The 20,279-nt window shown below is 47.7% G+C and overlaps 1 protein-coding gene across 1 annotated transcript; it reads right to left on the bottom strand.

The window, feature by feature from the left end:
• Positions 1–4,008: 4,008 nt before the first annotated feature.
• LOC118206810 (tumor necrosis factor alpha-induced protein 3-like) lies at positions 4,009–17,966 on the bottom strand. The gene is made up of 9 exons (XM_035379896.1): positions 17,835–17,966; positions 14,258–14,558; positions 13,564–13,727; positions 12,824–12,965; positions 11,798–11,977; positions 9,790–9,955; positions 8,685–9,442; positions 7,301–7,545; positions 4,009–6,769 (listed from the first exon to the last, which is right to left on the bottom strand). The coding sequence occupies exons 2-9, from the start codon at positions 14,556–14,558 to the stop codon at positions 6,524–6,526; spliced, it is 2,202 nt and encodes a 733-aa protein (XP_035235787.1). The 5' UTR covers positions 17,835–17,966; the 3' UTR covers positions 4,009–6,523.
• Positions 17,967–20,279: the final 2,313 nt, after the last annotated feature.

Genomic DNA, 20,279 nt, shown 5'->3' on the forward strand with positions numbered 1-20,279 from the left:
GCAACTGAACCACCCCCCCCTGCCTGGCCCCGCGACAGGCATGATGTCATCATTGTAAAAAGTCAGGCACAGCAGTTGCCTCAGCCAGACATGGTTACTGGAGGGGAAATGGCTTTTTGGGTAACAAACAGATAACACGCCAGACCAAACATCAAGACGGCTTTTTTTTTGTTTTTTTGATGCACAGTTTTTGTGAACCATTAATCTAAGATTCCATTCATCATCCATTAATAATTGACATCATAACCTTTGTTTTAACGATTCACATCAATTACTGGCTTCGCGGTGGCCGTTGTTATGTTAATTAATCAGTCCGGGCCGCGGCGCGTCTTGAAGTCGTTTGTAAAGGGTGAGCAATATCTGCCTTAGATCAGGGACAAGGATAAATATTAATGAGTTTGGTTTAAAAAAAAAAAAAAAAATGATTCATGGAACATTCATTTAAAGTGTTGCCATGGTTTCTTAACTCCCAAACACTGGATTATGCTGCACGGGTGACAAAATAACACATAAAATCCTTCGAAAATGAGGTGAACGCGGCTGCCTGATCTTTATCGTCCATAAAGGCGAGCTTTATAGGAAACTGTGACCACAAAACGGATGTGAGATGTATAATTTTCTCCCGGGGAGTGAATGCGGATATTTTATTGTGTCGTAATGTACTGCATTTATGAGTGTTATAAATGGGAAGCTCGCCTCAACCAAAAATTAGAACTGGTACAATAATCATTATCTATTCATCCATCCATCCATCAAGATGGGTCGTGGGGGTTGCTGGAGCTTATCCCTCCCAGCATTGGGCAAGAGGCAAGAATACACCCTGGACAGGTCGCCAAAACATCGCTGGGCAGAATAATAATAATAATAATAATAATAATAATAATAATAATAATAATAATAATATGACACATGAGTGCTTTCAACCTTTTCTTTCTGCATTATTTCAGTTTTCAATTTCCTGCTCTTCTCCAGCTGAGTAAATATGATCAGTTCCTGTAAAGATTCAGCATCACCTCCTATGTGTTCATTTCAGTAACTGGTGAGTGAAGAGTCTGCTTGGAGGAAGAAGAAGTCATAAAAAAAACATTTTAGTGGGCTCTCCTGACCCATCACAAACTGCAAATGAAATGCAGAGAGAAAAAATTAATATTCTTTCATTTAAAAAGGCTAAATTGTCGTGAATTTATGGGAACAATCTTGCTTCACATTGGTTTCCGGTAAAGGGGAATAAAAAGAATATGAAAAGGGCATTTCAGCAGTGCTGTGTTACAGTAGTTTTTGAGACCCAAAGATACTGCACACAGATATAAGATGGAAAAAAAAATGGAAACACCAATCAGTCGATTAGCTGTTCAGCCACCACTTACGGCCACGTTCTCCCGTGTGTGCCTTGGTACGGAATTCCGCGGTGTCGGACATTCCAGAACCTGGAATTCTGCAGGAGGACTGCTGTGTGACATCACTCACTCTTCCGCCAGGAAGGAAGCCAATCAACTGGTGTTCGGTTGGTGGAAGAGAGGCGTGTTGGTGTCGTTCTCAGACATCGCGCAGCTACATTAAAAACTGGACCGGCCCCCAGCCTGGAGAATGAGAGGCTCTTAATTGGCGGATAATGTCTGTGTCACGCCCCTCAGACTGCTGGGTAACTACACGCTGCTCACGAAGACAGGGATGTCAGAATCTTGAAAGACACAGGGTGAGGAAGCACTCATTGCCGTTCAGGGATGCTTGGCATGGACCTCGTCTGACAGGAAAATTCACCCCAAACCAGTGCGTAGCCACCGGAACCCATCACACTGGGAAAACACTGTTGTGTTTCCATTTTTTATCCACCATCTCCAGTGCTAATTTTCACTCTCTCAGTGTGAAATGTACTCTCTGAGCTGATTCGATGCCGAAACATGGAATCAACTCTACCAGTGCTTTCAGCACCAATGCAACATTTTTTTGTTTTTTTTGTGTGGCCGAGCTGGTCTCCATTGTAAGAGCTTCCCTTAATTAACCGAGCCTTGCTTCTCTTCCCCCTCGTGGTGCCTCAGTTCACCTGTAAGATTAAAAACGTACGAACAGTGGAAACGGGGTAAAATAATGAGAGTTTGCAGTAAGATGTCCTGGCAGCAGCTGGTCACCTGAAGAGTGTGATTAGGGGGGAGCTACTGGGTTATTGCGGTTTGCTGGTGAAGGTGTCATAATTGGGGGGGGGGGGGGGGCGCTGGCTTTATTGCAGTTAAGGTGGGGGCCTGTATGATGGTGTTATAGGGGTGTAATTAGGGGGAGCGCTGGCTAATTTGGGATTTTCTGGTGGGGGGTGTGAGGGTGTTACAGGAGTGTATTTTGGGGGAGCGCTGGCCATATTGGGCTTTGCTGGTGGGGGTGCATGATGGTGTTTTAGGGGTGTAATTGGGGGCGGGGGCGCTGGGTGTATTGGGGTGAAGGTGAGGGTGAGAGGGTATTATGGGGTGTAATTGGGGGGGGGGGGAGGGGGGGGATGGCGCTGGGTGTACTGGCGTTACGGTGGGGGCCTCGATGGCGCTTCTGATGGCGTTATACGGGACAGAGGGCTGCTGCTCCACTGCCCCCCCCCAATACATAAATGTTTGAGTGAGCGTGTGCCTGCCTGCCTGCCTGCCTGACTGCCAGCCTGCAGCTGTCTCTGTAATGCCCTCCCCCCCTCACCCCCCCCATTAAATTTTCAGACTCTACCGCTGCCTTACAGTCAGGACTGGGGGTGGGGGTAAGTGCATATGTGTGTGCAGGAGCATTGATGTATGTTTCCAGGAAAGGGTAGGTGCATGCATGCGTGTTCGTGCGTGTGTGTGTGTGTGTGTGTGATTGTGTGTGTGTGTGTGTGTCGATGTGTGTATGTGTGTGTATGTGTGTGAGTGTGTGTGTGGGTGTGTGTGTGGATGCATGTGTGTGTGTGTGTGTGTGTGAGTGTGTGTGTGTGTGTGTCGATGTGTGTATGTGTGTGAGTGTGTTTAATTATTCCCAGCATGAAAGAGGGACAGAGAGGAGGAGGAAGAGCAGAGGGAGAGGAAGATCACAAGGGCAGGAAGGGGACTTCTGAAGGGATTAATTACGGCTTTATTTCTGCGTCTTTCACCTCAAAAAAAGAAAATAAGGAGAGTAAACAAGCGGCCGCTCTCCCGGGGGGCTGAGGCAGCGGCGCACGGACACTTTCACACAGGCTCAGAGAGACCCCCCTGAGAGCAGCACGCTGGTGATTAGGCCCTGCTTCAAAGACCCAGCCGTCTCTCTCTCTATCTCTTTCTCTCCCTCTCTCTCTCTCCCTCTCTTTCTCTCTCTCTCCCTCTCTCTTTCTCTCCCTCTCTCTCTCTCTCTCTCTCCCTCTCTCCCCCTCTCTCTCTCTCTCCCATCTCTCTCTCTCTCTCGCTCCCTTTCCCATTCTCTCTCTCTCTCTCTCCCATCTCTCTCTCCCTCTCTCCCATCTCTCTCTCTCTCCCTCTCTCCCTCTCTCCCATCTCTCTCTCTCTCTCTCTCTCTCTCTAGGTGTGACGCTAGTTAAGGTCAGATAAGGTCAAAGGTCAAAATCAAGTTGTTTTCTGAGGGAAGGAGGGTCATTTTTTTTTGGTGTGGTAACTCTGCTGATTGATGCTTTGCCAGTGCTGCGTGATAAGGTTCATTTTACTCACTCTCTCTTTCTCCCCTCCCCTCTCTCTCTCTCTCTCCCTCTTTCTCTCTCTCCCCGCTGCCACCGTACTCTTAGACGACTCCGTCTTCAGGTCCGACGCACAAATCCGCATCTTCAGCTCAAGTTTTCCGCTCAGTTATTCATCGGACGCAGCGTGGTTCTCCAATGACAGGCTGCTAAAACCGCTGATATTTTACTTTCTGGCTCGGTGTGGACACCTCTAGGAAAAATAAGATACTTTCTGCTTCCAAGAAAAAATAACTATGAATATTTTTTTAAAAACATGACTGAAAAAAAAATCTCACATCTGATTATAGGTGACAAATAATGCTGGAATTATTTCCGCCAGCCTCTGATGTTTTATTTTCTCGTGTAATACTTCAAAGTAAACTTGCCAGCCCTTTCTGGAAGCTGCCATTGAGAGCTGAAGTCAATTGCTGAGTTTTACCACTAGGGGGTGCAGTTGCTCTTGAATACAGTCTTCATAATCAGTTACCTAGACAGAACAACTAAGTTGAAATACATTAGTGCAAGTAGATATGGTGTGTTTCCTTACAAGACATAATGTTTCTTGCACAAAATTCATCCTGGGCAGGGGCACGGGGGGGTGCTGGAGCCTATCCCAGTGTGCATTGGGCGAGAGGCAGGAATACACCCTGGACAGGTAACCAATCCATCGCAGGGCACACGCACCATTCACTCACCAGTCACTCACACCTATGGGCAAGTTAGTGTCTCCGATTAACCATCCTGCACATCTTTGCACTGTGAGGAAACCGGAGTGCCTGGAGAAAACCCGCGTGGACACAGGGGTTACGTGCAGCTCGATCCCGGGACCTTCCTGCTGTGAGGCTCACAGTGCTACCCACTGCACCACCATGCCGCTCAAACAGACATTTTGCTAAATTTTAAATAGGACCAGTCAATTTGTGTTCGGGTTTGCAGTTTTTAATAATAAATATAATTTCCCGCACTACTTGCACACGTGGAAAGCAACCCGCACTCAAAGCACGGACGTAATCTGGTCCACAAGGTTCAGTTCTCCATCAAAAGCACGGACATAACCTGCCCTCAAGTTTCAGTTCTCCACTTTAAGGCTTGAGGCCTTTGTTTCACAGCCGTTGTTTGCACTGCAGCAGGTCTTTCCACACACGGACACAGGTGCGAAGGGTTGCCATGACCACGCGCACGCACACGCACACGTGCACACACATACAGTGTGGCTGCTGTTGACATTCCCCAGCAGAGGGGAACCAACAAGCCAAAGGGCACGTGTTGCAGGGGGGACGTTACTGTGAAGCGACACGTCTGCCGCGGCATTAGCAGAACGGAGGCGGCCGACACAGCCTGTTCCAACAAGACCACAAAGAAGAGGACAGAGGCAAATTATGCAAGGCTAGCAGGTGCACAGAAAAAAAACATTCAGCGTTTAATCAACTCTGACCGGAGCAAATCTGCGCCCTGTTTCATACGAAGCAGGATTACTGAGTTCACTGGACTAACTGCACTGAGTGAAAACCCAGAACCCTCCCAAAACTGGAACATGGACTGTAGCAAAGAGCTGTTCCAGGTTTCACTCACTACACTTATCCAGCTAATGCAGCAATCCTGCTTCATGGAATCCCCCTCCCCCCAATCTCAAATGGACCTGAATGACAATTCTCGTAAGAGTTGAAGCAACACCAAACATTTGCTGCGCAGCGGTGACACTTCTACCAGGAAAACACAAAAGGCACACAAGGTCCAAATTATTCTTCTAAGAAAACGGAAACCCTTTTTAATGTAATCTCGGCACAATCGAGCATTGGTATTTCAGCTGTACAGCAGCCTTGTACACTAGGGGCAAACATAAACAACAATAAGCTGCCCCCAATGAAAGTCCTTTCCTCTGATAAAGATGCGGTATAAATGATGATATGAACATATCTCTCATTATTAATGTGAGATCTGCACTGAATGCATATTAAATTGAGTAAATCACTTACAGTAAACTAGTACAGGAAGCACGCCTGCTTGTTTTATTAATATTATTAATATGAACGTCAGCCTGATAACTCAGGATTCCCAGGAGCTTCTCTAGGACGGAATATGAATTAGGGTTTTTAATTTGGAATTTGACGTACGCACATTTATTTTCTTTTGTTGGACCGAATCTCAACAAGGTGCCGAGTTTGCGTGGAGAGCGGAGGAATATTAAAACAATAAAAAATAAAAAAAAGAGAAACACTTCCCCCAAAACTGTCCCGATTTAGATCTGTGTTGTCTTTGGAAGAAGAAAAAAAAATCTTAAAAGTTCAAAAATTAAAAAACTTTATTTAAAGTTTAAAGTGCGCCCGTGCTTGCTGGGAAGTCGGGGGGTTGCCAGTCTGGGACTCAGGTGTTGACACTGCTGTTGGGGCTGCCAGTCTAGACTCGCTCAGCTTGTGATTAATGGCAGGTCTGCATGGCTGTGCTCCAGGCCGGGTTGCCAGATTGGGACTCTGTCAGTCAGATGTGATTGGTAGCCGAAGGGGCCTGTGCGAACTGAAGGCTGGGTTGCCAGATTGGGACTCTGTCAGTCAGATGTGATTGGTAGCTGAAGGGGCCTGTGCGAACTGAAGGCTGGGTTGCCAGATTGGGACTCTGTCAGTCAGATGTGATTGGTAGCCGACGGGGTCCGTGCGAACTGAAGGCTGGGTCGCCAGACTGGGACTCTGTCAGTCAGGTAAGATTCACGACCAGGCCGCCCATCTGGTCTCAGCTGTGAAACATGGCCGGGTTGCCAGTCGGGACTCTCTCGCTCAGATACGACGTACGGCTCGGCCGCAAGCCTGGTCTCGGTCGGTCCGATGCGATTCTCGCGGCCCCGGGTCGCCAGTCCGGACGGGACGCTCAGACGTGACTCCTGTAGCAGCTGTTGCAGAGTCCCCGGCACCTGGAGTTGCCGAAGTTAGGGCACCCGCTGCCCAGACAGGTCCTGGGCCTGGCGGGCTCGGCCGAAGCCTGGGACTTTCCTGGCGAGGCCCTGCGGCTTCGCCTGCTCTCGACGGGGGCCGCGGCGGCCTTCTCCGCCCCGGCGCCGGGCGGGTCCGGTTTGGACGGCGGCCTGTGATGCCTTCTGTTCACCAGGTCGCTTCCCTGAAAATAAAAAATTAAATATTTTTTTTTAAAGTTCCAGAAAGGACGAGGGCAGGATGCACTCAAAATCACGCTCGGCGAGCCGTCCAAAAACTAAATTAGGTTTTTTTTTCCGAAATTAGATAATAACACTGAAATGAGGGCCGGTTTACAGCCACAGACGATTAAACGCTTAAATAATGACTTTCTCTCTCTCTCTCCCTCCCTCTCTCTCTCTCTCTCTCTCTCTCTCCCCCTCTCTCTCTCAGTGCAGAGCTATCGCACAGTCCTTGATCATTTTAATTACTGATAATGATCTGTGAAAGGTTCAGTGGGGTGCAAAAAAAGAGATTTGCCTGGGTGGGTGGATGGATTTTTTTTTTTTTTTTCCTACTGTAAGATAATGCGGCAAAATTGGCACCACACAGGCAGACAGAAAATGACCTGAGTCAAGTCATTATCGTTATTTCGCGCAAGTTTCACAAGCGTAATGTGTCGCAGTGCAGGAGAGAAACTAGGTTATTTTTTTTATGGACAGACAGACGGTCATACCTGACTGACAGCCATTGCTTCTGAAGCCTGGCTCTTCATCGCCCCCTGGTGGCTGGCCAGGAAGCAGCGCTCGCAGAGGCCCTTGAAGGCGGAGTTTCCCAGCATGTCACACGCAGGGTTAGCGCAGCGGGGGAGATTCCTGAGGGTGGAGGAGAGCTGCAGGGGCGGGGGGGAGGAAGAGGAGGAGGAGGAGGAGGAGGAAGGTAGAGGTGGTGCTGGGGGTGGCGAGCGGTTTGGTGTTTGATCTGAAGGGCAGAGAGTAACAGAGAGAAAGAGAACAAGAGAGAGAGAGAAAGGGAGAGAGGGGAGAGAGAGAGAAAAAGAGACAGAGAGAGAGAGAGAGAGAGGGGAGGGGAGAAAGAGAGAGTGAGTAAAATGAACCTTATCACGCAGCACTGGCAAAGCACCAATCAGCAGATTTACCACACCAAAAATGACCCTCCTTCCCTCAGAAAACAACTTGTTTTTGACCTTTGACCTTATCTGACCTTAACTAGTGTCATAAATTTCCCAGTAGCTTCCTGAAATTGCACCATTCTGCCACGTCAAGACCAGCTTTTGTCGCCGAGCTGATTATGTTTGCTCACACAGGAGTTATAATGTTTGCTGGTAAGGGAGTCTCCCATAGCTGTTGACACAGTGGCGTTATGCTGTCCTTTGTTCTGCGTTTGCTTTTCAGGACCAGTTTTTTTTTTTTATAAAGCATTGGCTTTTCAATAAAGTTTATCTTTAAAAACATCTCAGGCTATGTGACAGCATGGCACATTAGTTTAGAGAGCCGCTGGTCTGAAGCATGCGGCTGGTGTAGGAAAGATGGGGGGAGTGGGGGGCGGAGGGACTGATGGAGAGGGGAGGACAGGGAGAGAGAGATGGATGGATGGGTGGATGGATGGATGCAGGGAAGGATGGATGGAAGAAAGGAGGGAGGGAGGGATGGATGGAGTGGGAAGTGAGGGGGAGAGATGGATGAAGGTAGCGGGGGATGAGAGGGAGAGGAGGGGGTGGATGATGTAGGGAGGGAAGGATAGAGGGGGGAGATAGGGGAAGGGATGGATAGATGATGGAGGGAGGGTAAAATGGAGGGGGAGTGAGGGGGAGGAAAGGATGGATGGAGGGAGGGATGGATGGAAGGAAGGAAGGAGGGAGGGAGGGAGTAAGAGATAGAGGGGAGAGTGAGGGGAAGGGATGGATGGATGATGGAGGGAGGGAAAAATGGAGGGGGAATGAAGGGGAGGAATGGATGGAGGGATGGATGGAAGGAAGGAAGGAGGGAGGAAGGGATAGAGGGGGGGGTGGATGGAGGTAGGGAGGATGGGAGGGAGAGGGGGGGATGGATGGGTGGGTGGAGGGAGGGATGGATGAAGGGATGGATGAAGACGCTCACTCTGAATGCAGTAGCAGACCGTGCAGTACCCCGCGTGTTGGGTGGTCCCGAAATACACGCAGCCAGGCGTGAGGCACCTCTGCCCCCCCAGAGCCCCCTCCCGGCCTGGCGACGCCCGAGCGGGGTCGGCGGTATCGGTGGGGTCCGGTGGGGGCAGGGCGGGGGGGTCGGTTTGGCTCTGGAGGCAGCGGAAGCAGAGGCCGTTGAAAGTGCGCGTCTCCGTCTTGCACGACAGGCACCGCCCACAGAGGAAGTCGCTGTCCTTGGCCCCGCCCACTCTGGGACGGTGAAGGAGGTCGCCGGGCCACCCCTGGGGGGTGAGGTCATCGCCGACGGCGGAAGGGATGCAGGAGGGGGCGGGGTTAGGGTCGGAGGGAGGCGTGTCCCCACAGACAGAGATGTTGAAGCCCCGCCCCTCCGGCGGGCAGTTCCTGGCCTGAAGCCGCTGCTGATGCTGCTGCCTGTTGTCGTGGCAACTGTGACACAGGGGCCAGGTGGACTTAGAGCAGAAGTAGAGGCACTGTTCCGTGGCACATCTACCTGCAGTGATGGAGAAGACGGCGGAGGGGGAGGAAGAGGAGGAGGAAGAGGAGGAGGAGGAGGTGGTGGAGGGGCATGCCGGGAGAGGAAGGCCTCCATTTTGTTCTTCTCTGCCACCCCGCTTCACTTCCTGGGTGACCTGACTGCACGTGTGATTGGCCAGCCTGAAGTAGTCCTGCACCAAGCTGAAGGGCTCGGGAAGGTTATGACCTTTCAACCTGGAAGTGAATAAAAAAATGCAGTGGGATTGAAGCATCACGGTGCACCAGCTGACATCAGCTGAATATCAGCTGAAGACAAAAATCACATTCAGGGCTGCCTGGTGGAATTTCCAAATCTGGGAAAAAAAAATCTTCACAGAGTGGATAATTCAACAATGTTTACCACACACACAAGTTCACAGGCCATTTTCCTCCCTTCAGATTACAAGGTGATTTCGCATGACAGGAGTGAGAACACACCGTATGTGTTCCACAGAGTGCCGTGGACCTGTGGGCAGTCGAGCGGCACTTAGGCTGCCCCCTGCTGGCCGGGACACAGAGGTGCGGCGCGCTGGCCATCTCACCTGGCGGCGTAGGTCGTGTGCTTGCCCAGCGGAAGGGTCCGGAGCTTCAGGTAGCCCCTGAGGCAGGACAGGCGGGTCCCCTCGCGCCCGTCGGGGGGGAAATGCAGCGGCAGCTCCCGCAGGCCCCGGGGGGTACCCCAAACCAGGGGTAGGGCCACCCCGTCCTCTGTGTGAGGGGAGAACGCAGGGTCGGTGAAGCAACCGACTGGACTGACCGCTTGCCCGCTCCTTCCTCTTCCTCTTCAACCCAAGCAACGTCGCGCTTTTCAGCTCTCAGCAGGCAATCCCTTTTAAATTATTATTATTTTTTATATCATGTGTCTTAAATGCAGCTGTTTATTGTGAAATCAAACGCTTTCCTGGAACAGTTAAGCGCTGAGTAACAGAAGCACAAGGACAAGAGGGCCGCCATTTTGTTCATCAGCAGCTGAGGGCGACGGCCAAGCGCACAGAATGGACCGGAATGAGAATGGTGCTGGCAATGATCGTACACAGTGAAACATTCAGTGTTAAAGTAACTCTCACAGTGCGCATTTGGTCTCTGTTGGACTCATGTAAACTCTGTTGGAGTTGAATTAACACTGGACATTTTACTGTGTTGTATTACCACAGGTGTGTAAGCCAGGTAGGGTATATTCCAAAAACTAAAATATGTCATTTTAAAAATGTAAATCTGAGTAAAAAATAAGCATGAGCAAATGATAATTTTTAAAAACTTGCTGAGTACCCTCTTGGACTCCACTGTGGGGCCCCCAGGGGAGTATTCAGATCGCAGTTTCAGGAAACCTGACCTACATATCCAGTATTTTTTGGGGATTCCATTGGGGGGTTTTTCTTTTTTTTTTTTTTTTTGCGTAAACAGCGTTTCTTGCTAAGTCACTACGAAACACAACACTAATATCGTCCATTATGGAGGGTTCAAAAAGACGGCGATGAGATATTTAACTATGTTTGCCCACACCTGGAAGAAACCATTACTCATCAATTAGAAAGGGGGGGAAGGCTCTGTGTCTAAAGGTCACAAAGTGCACTCGGCAGCCTGAGAGCCCACAGTAACACCCCACTCCCCCCCCCCCCACCCCATTTTGGTCTGAGCTGTCTATTCTGCACACCTCTCCCTCCGTTAAAATCACTTGGTATTCAGAGATACTGCTTCACGGAATCAACTGAGCAACGGAATCAATTACTCTCTCACAAAACACACACACACACGCACACACACACACGTCTTTGTAGTTCTACCTTCATTCTTTTTTGAACGTAAACATCCTGCTATTAGTCATTCCCACACGCGACATATTCCTCTCACATTTATGGTTCATAAAAGCATATTGTTCTTTTAAAAACTTGGGCTTATTATTCTCATTTAGACACAGCAATGAATGCTTTTTGTTATTTTACACCAGAAGAGTAAAAAACCAATTTCCAGCTGCACCTTTTCTTGGCTGATTTCTGTAAACCGGAGATCCACAGAAAAGCTTATATTTTGTCTTTTCTGCCCCTCAGAGGCACAACCAAGGTCTCTGAATCACAGTCCTCCCTGTTTGCTCGCGTGAAAACTCACCCCTCTAATTCTACCGCCATTTTAACAAACTTGTTTTTGATCCCTTCATAAGATCGGTGAGAAACCTAAAATGGTTTCTCTCTGATAATTAGACTCAGCAGGCAACAGTCCCAGCTCCACGGTTGGAGGATGAGGGACGACCTTCTTTGACATCTGAACCCTTTCATCTGCAGAGTATATCATGTATTTCACTTCAACACTGTTACCTTAGGCAAGTGTGCAACTGCAGTGACTTACCATAAGTGTATGAGCGAGTGTGTGTGTGTGTGTGTGTGTGTGTGTGTGGGTGTGTGCACTGAATAGGTTTGTGTATATACTGTGTGTGTGTGTGTGTGTGTGTGTGTGTATGTGTGTATACTGTATGTGCATGTGTCTGTACACTATAAATGTGTGTGTGTGTGTGTGTGTGTGATTGAACCCGGTGCTGAACGCAACGATTTTTACCGTCATCCTGGGCACTGCCAGCCGTCACCAGGGGTGCAAAGCGTCGCCATGGGGACGAGCTCCCGAGCACCACAGGGTAGGGGTGGCAGTCGGCACCCTCCCACAGCCAGGGGACGTATATCCCCCGCGGGCCCGGGTTCGAGGTCGAGCCCGCCGCGGCCTCCGAGCCCTCCCCGCTGCCTGGAAACGGAGGGAGGAGAGGGGACGAGGTCAGAGGGCGAGGGGCTTAGGGGGCGAACCATAAAAACGGCGAATCACGGAGTCTCGGCCTCGGCCTTCTGAAGACGGAACGTTCCAGAAGTAATTCCCAGCCTACCGGCTCTAAGCTGGCCAGGGGACGTACACACAGCGTAATAAAGCTCAATGGAGCGCGGAATCATTTAGAGAGGGGCAGAAAAATTAAAAAGTGTTGAGCCACCTGTGACTGCAGCAGCTCTCTTCCCTCTTTCATACGGCCAACTGCGCGTGACGCGTGAAATTAAATTACAAAAAGTTCCCCCCGTCCGTCATAAATTCTGGCTAACGAGGGGGATGACACTGTGGGAGTGTGGCGCGGTGCTGCCGCTGGGTTACTGAAGCCGGTGTGCTGGGTTACGGGAGCAGATGTGTTGGGTTACTGAAGCCAATGTGTGGGGTTACTGAAGCTGATGTGCTGGGCTACTGTAGCCTAATTGTTGGGTTACTGAAGCTGTTCGGTTGAGTAATTGAAGCCTAAGTGTTGAGTTACTGTGGCTTAAGTGTTGGGTTGTGGAAGCTATTATGTTTAGTTACGGAAGCTGTCACATGGAGTTACTGAAGTCTAAGTGTTGAGTTACTCAAGCCTAAGTGTTGAATTACTGAAGCCTAAGTGTTGAGTTACTGAAGTCTAAGTGTTGAGTTACTGAAGCCTAAGTGTTGAGTTACTGAAGTCTAAGTGTTGAGTTACACAAGCCTAAGTGTTGAGTTACTGAAGCCTAAGTGTTGAGTTACTGAAGCCTAAGTGTTGAGTTACTGAAGCTGTTATGCTGAGTTACTGAGTTTGCTTACCGCCCACCACTATGATAGGCCTGCGGATGACGTTGGCCAGCACAAACAGGTGGACGCGCTGGCAGGGACTGTCCACAGCCTTAGCAGCTCTAGCTTTGGGGCTGGCCAGCTCAACCGCCTCAATCCAGTCCTGGTTGGTGACCTGTCTCCACGACAACCAAACAAACATGGCTGTCAACTGCTGGCAGCACACAATCCAACATGGTGGTTTGCTGGAAGGGGAATTATTACCAGTGAATCTATTAACTTTCGTATTCAGTAAAATGTCCACTAGATTCAACTCAAACAGAGTTAATTCAACTCTTAACAGATAACATTTGGTCGTACTCTGGAAAGTGGGACCAAATGAAATCTGTGAAGGAGTCGAATTAACACTGTTCTAGTTGAATGAACACAGGACATTTTACTGTGTAAACACATTAACTAAAACGGCTTGAGCTCCTGTACATATACTTGTCATGTGACTTGTCAAGCTGTGACATCAAAATAGCAGCTGCACCCTCATGCTCCGGAACTTCACATTTTTATTTTAATCATTCTATAACCAACAGCACAATAAAATGTGGTGATAATGTTAATGAGCCCAAAACCAAATGGATCAATTGTACACTATCTGAGTAAAATCTACAGCAGGTCATAGTTGGTTTTACATTGAATATTTTACTGTAGCAATTTTTTATTTTCTTTTTTTAAATAGCGTTTTTCTTTAGTCGTCTAAAAACAACGCAAGGAGATCTCACCCGCTGACCAGTTGGACTCCATTCCTCCTCTTGCGAGGCGATACGAAGGTGGGCGGGGCTACCTTGCGCCATAGTGTTATAGAGAGCTGTCCGCAGCACCATATCGCTGTCACTCACTCCCCACATGCACACAGAAACCGCATCCAAGAGGCCGTTGCTTTGACCTGTAATACCCCCCCCCCAAAAAAAGTATTTTGTCATTTGTTGGCTCCAATTCCTCTAGGGTCTTAGCTATTTAATGGGTCACTTTTAGGAATGTGCGTAGCGTAACATTTAACATTTTTGAACAGGACATTAGGACCTTTTGAGCTTGTGCGATCAAATTATCTGAAGTGCGTAAAGCTTCTTCGGTTGGTGACGCAACCCACGCGCAACTTGTTATTCCTGTTATGTATGGGCTGTCCATGCTAAATAATGTATTAGAACTAACATGCATTCAAAAAACGAGGGTACATGAAAATGTACAGTTGGTAAATAGTTTCACACAATGTACACAATAATCATCAGGTTTCAGTTTCATTTGCAGAGGCACAACACGCTGTGCGCATGCACATCATGCGCATTAAAATGTTCAGTGTTAAATAATGTCAGAGTTGAGAATTAACACTGGACATTTTACTGTGTAGAAAATCGACACGGTACTGGCAGATCGCTATTAGTTGGTGTCACGGTGAATGTGGTTTTAATCATATACCTGCGTTTTTCAGCGCGTGCAGGCTGCGTCCTCGCTCGCTCCAGTTCAGCGCACCGCTTACTTCCAGTTCCCTCTGCAGCTGGAGATCAAACAGCGAGTCGGCGATCAGGTCCCCGCGCTTCGCCTCGGGCACGTAGTCGCTCAGATGTACGCTGTACCGATGCAGCGTTCTCAGGTGATACACGGGCGGCCCAGAATACCGGGGACACGAGACGTCCTCCAGGATCCGCTCCCACACGGTCAGCGCTTTGGCCCTGTTACTTTCCTCCAGGGAGAGCGGGAGTCGCCTTCTGTCCTCCATCTGAACAAATGAACGCAAATCGACTTAGTTTACTGGCTCTCATTGCCCTATTACCCCTTACCTTTTACATTTAGACATGTAGCGCGCTTCTCCAGAGCGATTTACACAGATTGCAGATCTGCAACACAGATTTTCACATACAATCCGTTGATTATAGCAGGATTATTATTATTATTTTTTTTTCCTGAACATTTCAGGTTAAGTGTCATAATCGACTGTACAAGGGAATAGCTACAGCTGGGGATTGAACCCAGGATCTTCTGAATAATAAGTCCGGCTTCCTAGCGCAATATACTGCACTACTGTGCCACCATTCATAACATTTCAAATAAGTTATAACTTAGAGTAGCCTTCCTGAAGTGGTCGTTTCAGAGACCGTTAAATACTTGTAGGCTACGTTGTTGCACGACATGTAGAAACCGAACGCGTCTGCCACATGCAAAATAATTTACACACTTCAGAAAGGACTGCAGAAGGTTTGTATATAGAAAGAAAGGGGACCCTACAAATAGCCTACGTTATCGCTCCAGACAAAAACACTGTTACCAGCTGCTATAGTCGTCACCGGTTAATATACTGTAGCATTGGGGTCGAAGTAGAAGTGTGACCCATACAAGCAGCAGAGGGAAACAACTATGCAGGCTACTTTTCTCTATCCTATAAGAAACCTTCATTTCACATTTTACAGTGAGTGAATAAAAAACGGGCTTACTGCACGTGCTGACAGTGTCCAGGTTTACTCCCCGAGGACCGCGTGAATGTGCTTATCATTCGTCTGCATCGCGTTGTCCTTCGGGGAAAAAACGTCTGCTGCAGGCTAATGGATGATATATTTAGCAAAAAAAAAAAAAAAGTTATCAACTTATTTCCATTACCAGCTCTGTAGGCTGAGCGCACTTTATTCACTCTGCTTCATATGTTGTTGTTGTTCACCTTTACGGTTTGACGTTTCCGTCAAAAATACCCGTGCTGTTTTGGGTGGGTGTGGGAGTGCCGCGAAGGGACTTTCCAACCGATTTCTAAAAATACGTGCGCTCTTGGCTGTCTCTGCCCTTCATTCTCCAACACGGAATTGTCATCAGTGAATAGATTCATGTAGGCTACAATGTCCTACTGTCTTGCTTAACAAGCGAACTACAGATAGGCTATATCAAACAGATCACACCTCATCAATCTATATTACATTACAGGTATATGACGCACTTAGGCAGTATGGAGGGTGCGTCACGAATACTGGTGAAGTCGAAGTTTCCAGGTCATCCATATGTACAGCACAGTCTATATGGGCTATTTGGCATTAATCACCTATTAACGTAACACTATGAACATAACGTGAGCAAGGAACACATTTCCCGTACAGTTACATCCTGTCCGGTAACGCTGTCATCGCGGTTCAGAGCCGCGGGCATGACGGTGGGCTCCGACGGCGGGGAAGAACCGGGAACAATCTTTAACTGTAAAAGATGACTAAACGGTAAACACACCATGACGCCGAACATTTAGTCAATTTCCATATGCAAGTTTTAAAGTGGTGGTGGTGGGGGGGGGGCGGGGGCGCATTGCGCGGAAATACAGTAAGCTTTAGCCGGCGTGTTCAAAAGGGCAGGATACACCTGTAGCCTATCGCCTCCACCGTGGAATATTTCAGCCATAAACCACAGACACAGAGCAGGTCCAGAGAGAAACTGTTTACTTAGTTCGCTATTAGCGGACTGTAATCGAACGAATGTGGAAAGTGACATTGTTCTTGGCATCCGCCTCTAATCATAGCTATGCCTGTATCGCTCGTACATTACGGTCTGTAGAAGAAAAAAAATGCACGGGATGCGGCAGGCTTGCAGGATTTACTCGTACATTTCTACGTACATTATCCTTACGTCCGTGAGCGAAAAGGCAAATATTTGTCACATTAATTGCATACGTCAGCAAATCACCGAGGGTTAAAAAAATCAATCTGCAGGAAGCATCGGCTGTAAACATAATTAAAAGTTTCAAACAAAGTAGAAAACAGCAGAACATTGATTTCGCGCACCTTCTTTTAAATTGAATTGATAGAATGTTTACTTTAAAACGACCGGGACAATGAAGCTGTGCGATATCAGATAGCATCAGAGGCATAATTCCAGGCATTTATCCAGGCTGTAGGCTCAGGCACGCGGGTACCCCCATGCGCAGGCGTGACATACATTGCGTACCCACTTGCAGCACTTAATTACGTGGTTATATGTTATTGCCCGGGTTGCTGCGTACTTTTGAACGGGTAAATTGCCGTATAATTGTGGTTTATACCAAGAGAACACCTTATTGACTATAATCACTTGTTTAGTGAGAACAGCTACGTATTTCCCTTTGGGGGGGAAAATAAGTCGTTCTCACTACGCAGCTGATTTTAAGCAATAAGCTGTTATCTTCCCACAAACCGTTTCAGTAAAATGCTATTATAATGTCCAAGTCTGGACTATAAAGTCAACTTAGTCCGCCTATTTAACCAGCTGCTCACAATAAATGCAAGACTGCAAATGTATAAGCACATTTAAATGAAACTGCGCGGAGAATATCAAAATTACCCGGAAAGACACCAAGCCATGGCTGTTTCCGCGAGGCCGTACAGTCAAATTGAAAGTCAATCCTTCATGTTTTTTGGGGAGAGGAGTGCCTTTATTAATAGCTTGCGGTCAATAAGCATTTTTTTTTTTTTTTGAAAGAAACTCTATTATTTTTTAAATGCAAAAAATAAATACATTTAAAAAAGTTAAAAAATAAAAATTAAAAAGAAAATATGTAAATAAATAAAAGGGACATGCGGAAAAAAAAACATAAATAAAAACATTGCAACCATTACTTGCGTAAAGCAAAGCCAGCAAGCACAAATATGCATGCTGTGGTATGCACCCTCACTGCAATGCTGTCTAGACTCATATTCACAACATGCAACCACAAGATCGGGTTTATTTGTCATATGTTTAAAGACTAATTTTTAATTTAAAAGAAGTTCATATACGTATATTTCACATTTTGTGTATTAAACATATACATATATTTCACATTATGTATATTAAACATGTACATATATTTCACATTATGTATATTAAACATATGACAAATACATCTGGGCTTGTAATATATATATATATATATATATATATATATATATATATATATATATATATACATACATATATATATATATATATAGTTTAAAGGAGCATACAAGTATGCAGAAGATAATTTATTATTCAGATTAGGCGCTGATTAAAAAGTCTTGCTGGTTTCTACCTTCGTGTGGCGGTCTGGGGCCTGGTGAAGGGGAGCCGGCGGCTGAGGGAGCGATTGGTCTGGCCTGCCGCTCGGACGGGGGGTCGGTGGAGCCCCAGAAGAGGCAGCCGCGGGACTGCGAGGGCCCTTTAAAGTCTGAGCCGCAGCTGGAATTCCCCCCCCCCCCCCCCCACCACCACCACCACCACCCCCCACCCCCCCGCCTGCGCTGTCCGTCCGCCAGAGCTCTTCCTCCCCGGTCATGTGATCCAATCCGCGCACAATGCAGGGGATTTCTGAGCTTCTCTTTCTGCGTGTGTGAGTGTGTGTGTGTGCGTGTGTGTGTGTGTGTATGTGTGTGTGAGTGTGTGCGCGTGTGTGTGTGTGTGTGCGTGTGTGTGTGTGTGTGTGTGTGTGCGTGTGAGTGTGTGTGTGAGTGTGTGTGCGAGTGTGTGTGTGTGCACAGGCCTCTTGCCACACCGGTCGCGCAAGTCAGCGCAAACGCTGACCTATTTCAGCTCAGTTCTCACCTCTGCAGTACAGTTATCGCAGGCACACTCAACTGCATTTAATGTATGTATATTTTACTTTCCTGTGAGTTGGTGAACTGGGCGGCACGGTGGTGGCCTCACAGCAAGAAGGTCCCGGGTTAAAATCTTTCCGTGTGGAGTTTTCATGTTCTCCCCGTGTCCGCGTGGGTTTTCCTCCCACAGTCTGAATGCATGCAGGTGGGCTAATTGGAGACTCTAAATTGCCCGTAGGTATGAATGTGTGAGTGAGTGGTGTGTGTGCCCTGCGATAGATTGGCGGCCTGTCCAGGGTGTATTCCCGCCTCTCGCCCAATTCATGCGGGGATAGGCTGCAGCACCCCCCTCGCGACCCTGCCCAGGATAAGCGGGTATAGATAATGGATGGACCCTGCCCAGGATAAGCGGGTATAGATAATGGATGGATTGATGGTATGCATCCATTTTATTTTCTCATTACAGTATAGCAACTGATCCAGTGTGACTCAATCCCCCTCAGTTTTTTTTTAAGGGGGGGGGGGGGGCGTTGCAGGTTTAATTCCCAGGTGGGACATTGCCGTGTCCTTAAGCAAGGCTCTTAACCTGAGTCACTGCACTAATTATCCAGCTGTGTGAATGGATACCGTGCGAAACGAGTGTGAGAGTGCGGGCCGTGCTGAGACTTTTCTCCAGAAACGTGAGGGAAACGTGCTGACGGGGCGTTAAGAATGAGCCTCAGACCTTCCCGTCGAGCGAAGGAAGCTAACACAAATACAGCGGCCTTTCCTGGCCTTCCCTGGCCTTCCCAGGCAAGCGCATCAGTAATTCCTGGAACACATTTACATGAAATATCCACTTCCCTTTTTTGGAAAAAAAAAATCTTGAGGTATCATATTCTACAGGAAAACAGGTTTTAAGCTTTAAGGTTTTACATTTTTTTTTTTTTTAATTACAGATTTTGTGTTATAGCTTACACTAATGGTGGGTCTTGGACGGTGCAACTTTGGTGGAGAATTAGATCACTGGCCTCACGGGCCAACTTGGCGTGAAGGCAATAACTAAGCGGCGAATCGACCGCAGGTGGTAAACACCTGTGTGTTTCGCTGTGGGACGTCCTGGGAGAAATCACCTGGGCGTGGCCCCTCTCCCTTCCCCCTGCAGGGGGCGCTCCTGAGGGAATTCCCCGTACGGAACAGCATTCCGGCATTCCGTGCCTGCCTGAGATTCATTTCCCTGTGTGTGACAGCATTCCGCATCGGCCCAAAATCTGTCCATTGTAGGGGACAGTGCATGTGCATTGTGGCTAGTGCAGGGTCTGTCACATAAGCTGTCCTTAATATAATAATAATAATAATAATAATAATAATAATAATAATAATAATACTAACTTTTATTTGTATAACTCCTTTCTGAAACCCAAGGTCACTTTAATTTCCTCCTAAAACCTGGTAATTAATTTTTGTCCCCTGTAGGGTACATGAGTCTCTAGTCCTAATCTCATGAACCAAATACAGTGTGTTCACTGTAACAGCTTTTTGTCATCAAAGACACTGCATTATGTCAAAAAAGTTAAAAAAAAAAAAAAAAATACAGAATTCAGTCTGTAAATTCTCAAGGGTTTTTTTTCTGAAATATTTGTATATGTGACAGTACATTTAATGAAGACAATGGTTGGATAGAGGAGGAAGTTGGGATAAATAAAGGAAGTTGGGTCAAGGTCAGGAGGACGTAACACAAGAGTGAATGTCAGCTTGCATCACAGAACTTGGCACCAGTTGTCCCAACTAGACATGGGTCATGTGGTGCTGGTAGGGGACTGTGTGGGAAACAGCGCTTACTGTTCATGTGTAGTCCGGAGAAAATGAGGGTTGGAAACCCTGTTGGATTGGCTGGGGAGGTGACCAGTTTCCTGTTGGATGAGGTCAGAGGTCACCTGTTGGGCCTGCAAGAATTTAGGATG

The sequence above is a fragment of the Anguilla anguilla genome, chromosome 1 (assembly GCF_013347855.1).
Source record: "Anguilla anguilla isolate fAngAng1 chromosome 1, fAngAng1.pri, whole genome shotgun sequence".
Taxonomy (NCBI): domain Eukaryota; kingdom Metazoa; phylum Chordata; class Actinopteri; order Anguilliformes; family Anguillidae; genus Anguilla; species Anguilla anguilla.